The 6,480-nt window shown below is 45.2% G+C and overlaps 1 protein-coding gene across 4 annotated transcripts in view; it reads left to right on the top strand.

Annotated features, from left to right (window-relative positions):
• The first annotated feature begins 1,907 nt into the window (after nucleotides 1–1,907).
• Nucleotides 1,908–6,480, top strand: part of LOC135376470 (signal transducing adapter molecule 1-like) — a 76,018-nt gene continuing 71,445 nt past the window's right edge. For 3 of the 4 annotated variants that reach the window (XM_064608985.1, XM_064608984.1, XM_064608983.1), the window contains exon 1: nucleotides 1,908–2,119. In XM_064608985.1, the coding sequence (XP_064465055.1) occupies nucleotides 2,077–2,119 (43 nt within the window). In that variant the 5' untranslated portion in view covers nucleotides 1,908–2,076. The remainder of the gene's footprint in view (nucleotides 2,120–6,480) is intronic. The other variant, XM_064608982.1, reaches the window with a different exon arrangement.

Here is a 6,480-nt window from a genome sequence, read left to right as displayed (position 1 = left end):
AGCACAAAACGTTTTGTAAACGTCGAGGAAAGGTCTAGCCACAACCACATTTTCATCTAGGAGACGTCTTCAATCTGATCTACATAACGTCTTCTATCCCCGGATAAGTTGACGCTTTCCCGAGTCTTGAAGACGTGTTTGTGGCCGTCTTGAAGACGTTCAAAAAATGTTTAGAACACTAATTTGAATGTGAGAAAATTCAGCCCTGTGGATATCCACCGGGTACAGTTTTCCGGAAATCTACCTCTTTTTTCATTTTTCAACCTCAGTCACCATCACCACACGTTCCATTTTCTGTTTCTCCAAGCAGAACTGCAAGCAGCACTGCCACGTGGCATTTTGGCCAAAATCGAAGACTCTGGTGGACCGCGTTAGCAGAGGTCCTCCCACCGTAAGAACAGCAGGCTCCCTCAACGGTGTTACATGTAGGGGAACCACAGCGTAGAGGTGGTCTATTCCCTTGCAAAGGGAAAACAGATACAGTAGAACCTCTTTATAGTAACTCCTCTTGTAGTAAAACTCTGCTTATAGTAAACGAGAACTGCGGTCCCGATAGAATCCCATACATTCAATGGCACACCTGATATAATAAAACTCCTGATCTAGTAAAATTTCATCATGGTCCCAGAGAGTTTACTACAAAGGGGTTCTACTGTACTATACATTGCTCGTCTTAGAAACTGCCGTAAACTCGATAGCCGTGCTCGCCTCTGAGTCAAAATGGAGGGTGAGGTGTCTAAGTTTATTTCAATTACGCACACAAACAACACTGAAATTTCTGGGAGTATTAACTCACCGTCAACTCAACGCCTGTGTTTCCTACTGCTTTTGGTTTGAGACAGTCAGTAGGTCCACCGAAAGTAAACTTATTCAGTGCACACAAAACGTCCTCGTCTAAGATACGTCTTGAACACAGTTGGCGAAGACGTATTATAAACGGAAATTCGGTACTTCTTGCAAACGTGAACGGAAGACGTTTACGGGAGGTCTTCCTTTAGGATATCTCTCCAACAGAGATGCTGAAGACGTATTATAAACGTTAAATCGGCGCGTCTTATAAACATACTATAAATTACGGCTTCTAGATGTCGCGTTGACGTCCTGATCGTCTTCTATCCTAATTTGACCAAATAAAGACGTTTCCGCGACGTTTTGTGCTACTAGGGTAGTGACTAGTTCATTTGCCATATGACGATATGCTACATAAAAAATACGTTCCACTTCCAGATGACGTGTTACCGCTATAATCTAGGCATATCGTTTTATTTTTTTTTTTATATTTTTGTTTTTCGCAATTGAAATCATATCCGGGGGGGGGGGGGGGGGGGGGGTGACGTGGAGATTCGAGCGGTCTCCCTGCCTAGATTGGCGGCATGTTGCTCGGGGAAGGGATGAAAGGGGTCCTGTTGGTCGAAAAACAGAAATAAATGCATAAAAAACGTAGCTAAGAGATCTTGTATCATTTTTAGTGGCTACCTGTAGATGGGTGGTTTGCCCCGGTTCACCAGAAAGAGGGAATAAGCACCGGTAAAGCTACGTGTGACGTCACGGACAAGCCGTAGCATATTAGAACCTGGAACCCGTTCCGAACCATGGCCGAACCCGAAACAAACCGAAAAACGTTTCGGTTCGTCGCCTGTTACAACGTAACTGTGCCACTCCCCACACCCGAATTATTTTACAACAACACCCGTGTTTGCAGTTCTGAGCAAACTGTTAAACTACAGTTCGTACTGCCCACAAAGCAGCTTCAGCAGCTAAAGTCTGAAACCCATCAATGGTTCCGTGTCTCTGGTTTTATCGTCGTTTTTCTAAAACCTATCCCCCCATCCCATCGCCAATAGCAATATACCACAATATACAAACGTCATTCTTCTTCCCTCTCTCTTCTCTCCGTTTCTCTCTCTCGGGGGAAAAAAAATCGAGAAGTGACGTGTGACGTCATTGTCAGCATCCCATCACCGTATTTCGCTGCTGATGTTTTGTGTGTATTGCCAAGTTATGACTGGCAAATTCTGTTGATTTGGTTACCGTGACTGAAATTGCTTGATAAACGGCAGAGCCCACGTGAAGGACATGCCATTTCTCGGGACAAGCTCCCAATTCCAGCAAGATGTGGGTAAGTGGTTCATGTGGTTTGCCAACTAATGGTGGACTTATCGTATGCTTGCTGAGTAGTAGCGCCGCGTAATCCTCACTAAAAGAATTGTCATGGGTGCTTAGTGTCAAGAAAGCACACGTGACCCAGAAGCTTAAGACATTTACAAGTCCTCTAATGTAATTGTCGTTTGCTGCCCTTGACTGGGAAATAGAACCTGAACACCTGACTTGCCAATGGGTTCAAAACGTGAATGCTACTACTGCGAAGTAAACATAGGCCAGTACGAATAACACGTGAAAAATGCATTCAAGACCCAGTAGACAAACAATGCTTGTTGTCCTACGGTAGCGATTAATCGAAAGTCGATCAGTTCAAGCACAAAGCAGATTCAACCACGCGTAATAGAATTAGACGCGCACTGTGGTGTCTTGTCTCCCTTTTGTCAACTTCTAGCAATATAAGGACGCTGAATGAGTTAATAGTATACCTGATTGACTTACATAGTGGGTAGTTTCCAAGTTGCCTCAGCATTGCACGTAATGTAGAAAGCCGTAATGTCGTGGCAGAATAAAGCTCGAATGCATCACACAGAATACTGTGCCTCTATTCTCCCCCTGACTTGGTAATTAATCGGAGCAGGATATCTAGCAGCAGACATATGCTGTGTTGGAGGATACTTTTGAGATTTGACTTGGAAGAGATCAAATCACTCAATATTAAAAATAAACTACGATTGCTCAGTGGAAGGACGGACCACATATTTCGAGGGCTCATTCGAGATGACCTTGATGGTAAGATTGAAGGCAAAAGGATAACTGACAGCAGAGGATGAGATTGATGGATGATGTCACAGAGGCATGTGCTTCACTTGGAGACAGTGGAGGAGGAGGGGTGTGACATATGGGGTCAAAGCAGGCACAGATGTGCATTAGAACTACCTTTTTCTTGATGAAAGATGAAAGTCATAATAGATACTCATAGAACTACCTTTTTCTTATTTGCTTCCCAGAAAAAGTTGACAAATAAATAAAATAAAATGTTTTGTTCACAGCCTCACGTATCTCCTATGTGCTCTCCATTCTTGGTTGATCTACCCCACTTTATTTCCAACCTGATGGACTGTCATCAGCAAACTTTATGCACAGCTTGTTCGCAATCCATGTGATGATAACATTTGGTTTGCCCTCTTGCTGTACCCCCTGTGTGTCCGTATCTGCAAGTTGTGTTATACTCCTGACACGGAGGCACGTTTAAACTCCTTTCCATTAAAGGTTCTTTACAGCTGCAAAGGACACCTTCGCAAAAGGAGTTCGTGCCAGTGACACATGGCAAGAGCTAACTCCTTTTGGTGTTTCGTTTGAAAAATATACGTAAAGATGTCGCACTAGGTATTTCCATTAGAACCAGCCTACACCAGGGATCGGAACCGGAACTTAACCCGAACCGAAATCCGGAAAAAAAAGTCATTTTCTGTTGAACCCGAACAATTATTTTGCTTGTCCTGAACCGAACCGGAACTGAACCGAAAAAAATTGATACAGTTACCGGTTCTGGAGTCTGTTCAGATGTGAAATAATTGTACTACCGACCGACCTTTTTTTTTTTTTTTTTTTTTTGTACGATGGTAAAAGTTTGTGACTGTGGCGCCAGTTTTTTTCCGGAGCAAAAGAGGGCCCTGGCGGGGTTCTGCCAAAAGGCTTCCAGCACTTCGCTTTTTGTTTTCAGCAGACGACCACGAGAGTACCATACAGTAAAATATCAGGTAAATAATAAATGTGTTTATTGCTTGTCTTGTGTTTTCACCTGCCTTCATGAAAGGTTTTTCACCTGAATCGGTTATCTCACACCTTTCCTTACAACAGTGTATGGTGAGGGTAAGCTCGCTTTCACGTAGAAAAATTACTGCCGATGAAACGGTTAAACCAGAGCCGAAGAAAGTAAAGGTTCCAATCCCTGTAAATGTTCCGACCACTGACCGCTTCTTTTTTTTTTTTCTGATAATTTCGGTTCAGCGGAGCTAAACCCGAACCGAACCAATATGCCTGAACCCGAACCGGACCACAAAAAAACCCGGTTCCGATCCCTGACCTACACGAACGACATAGTGACAGTAAACATAACAATATGACCAATGAATTCAAAATACGTACTGCAACTGCAATATCTGCATGCAGCCTTCGAGTACTTGAAAAATGAAAACAAGGTCTAGCCTTCGTTTGAGAGTATTGTCGTGGTATCGCCCTTCGTTCGGGGCTACGCCATATGCCTTTGCAGATGGAAAGGAGATCGCCGATCTCAGCTTCCCAAAAGGACCACTTCGTAAAAGGAGATTCTCTTTTGCCGTGTGTCACGTCATGCAATGCCCTTCCTTTAGGTGTCCTTTTGTGTAAAGGAGTTCAAGCGTGCCCGTGTGTCAGGGGTATTACTTGGTGGTGAAAATGGGTGCATAAACGACTTCAGAACGAAATGCAGGCATCTTTTAAATCCAGTGTGCCTTCAGGAAGTGTGTTTGACTTTGCTTCAGCTTTCTGAGTGAGTGGTGCTGCCGGCATCGTTATTCAAAGGGTACAAGAGAATGCAATTAATTAAAAATAGGACAACCCCCAGTGCTGCCAAGAGAATGCACTATTGCATCCTTAGTACTCTAGCACTTTGATAAGGATCATGGCTCAAGAATCATTAGACATAGAATTTACATCTATTATGTCTAAAAAGTAAATTTGTCCATTAAGAAATTCAATTATCTTTGGTATTTATTGATATTCATTCATACCATCAATTGAGTTATCAGTGGCGTCATCAGGGGTGCGGTCTGCACCGAGTGATGCGAGGAAAGGGGGCAACGTGCCGCGCCCCCAGTACTGCTGCTTCTTCCCTTTCTCTGCAGTGGGATGACGCCAAAGCCAACGCTTTGCGAGCATGTAATGTTTTCCCTGCTTGTGGCGTAATACGAGGGGTGTTCAAGTCAAACCGGGACTTTTCATTTTAAAAGTAAAATGGACTTTACAGGCGAGAAATTAGTTTTATTTTTCAACGTAATCTCCAGCTGCACTAATGCACTTGTCCCAGCGTTTCACGAGGGCTTGGATGCCAGCAGCGTAGAAATCCCTACCAGCGCGTAGCAGCCATAATCGGACCGCATTCTTGACCTCGTCTTCGCAGCTGAAGTGGCGGCGCCCAAGGAACGCCTTCAGTGGTCCGAAGAGATGGAAATCGCTGGGGGCGAGGTCTGGACTGTAAGGGGGATGTGGCAGAAACTCCAAGCCAAGTTCCTGTAAGGTGCGTGTCGTGAGATGTGCGGTATGCGGGCATGCATTGTCCTGTAGGAGGAGGACCCCTTTGGTGATGAGGCTTGGCCACTTTTGCTTCAGCGCCTTATGCACGCCCCTGAGAACTTGGCAGTAATATGCACTATTGATGGTGGTACTGCTCGGCAGAAAATCAAAATGAACAATACCAGCCTTGTCCCAGAAAACCGTGGCTGACCTTACCCGCAGACGGGGTGCTTCGGAACTTTTTGGGAGCTGGAGAGCCCGGATGCTTCCACAGTTTTGTTGCGCGTTTAGACTCAGGAGTGAAATGGTGCACCCACGTCACGCGTCATGATCCGATCAAGGAGCGACTGTCCTTCAGTGCTGAAACGGTACCTTAGCTCTTGGGAGATTTCCAGTCTTCTCTGCCGGTCAAACACGGAGAGCTGCCTTGGGACCCAACGGGCACTAACTTTCCGAAACTGGAAGTGTTCATGAATGATAGTGTTTAACGTTCCCACAGAAAGGTTAGTCTTTCGAGCCAGTTCGAGCATGTTATCCGTCGGTCCTTGAGGATCAGGCGCTCCACAAGTTGGATGTTCTCAGGAACTCTGACACTGGGCTCTGAGCCGCCCCGGCCGGGATCGTCCTGCACTGATGTACTGCCGTCTCGGAACTGTTTGCACCACTCAAACGCTTTGCTGCGGCTAAGTGTATCGTGGCCATACTGAGCCTGAAGTTTTCTGTGAATTTCAGATGACTTCACGCCTTCATTCACGAGAAACTTCATGACAATTTGCTGTTCGATGTGCGCGCTCACCTCGTTGTCGGCCATCTTGTCCAGCACGTGTCTTCTGTTTTGCACAAACTTCGGACCACCATGTTGTGAATGCGGAGACCTGTCGTGTGTGAAAATGACGAAAAAGAAGTACCGCGAGCCATTTGTACACTCAGGAGACAGAAAGTCCCGGTTTGACTTGAACACCCCTCGTATTAATGAGTTTTAGTGCATCCTATGCTATTGCCTTTGTGTACGTAAAGGATAGTGTGCTGGTGCTGCGCAATACTCGAAGCTCTCTTTATTTTTGCATGTGCGCAAGACCATCAATGCCAATCCTTATGTACGCA

Source organism: Ornithodoros turicata, unplaced genomic scaffold (genome assembly GCF_037126465.1).
Source record: "Ornithodoros turicata isolate Travis unplaced genomic scaffold, ASM3712646v1 ctg00001113.1, whole genome shotgun sequence".
Classification (NCBI taxonomy): Eukaryota; Metazoa; Arthropoda; class Arachnida; order Ixodida; family Argasidae; genus Ornithodoros; species Ornithodoros turicata.
This window is presented reverse-complemented; position numbering and strand designations above follow the sequence as displayed.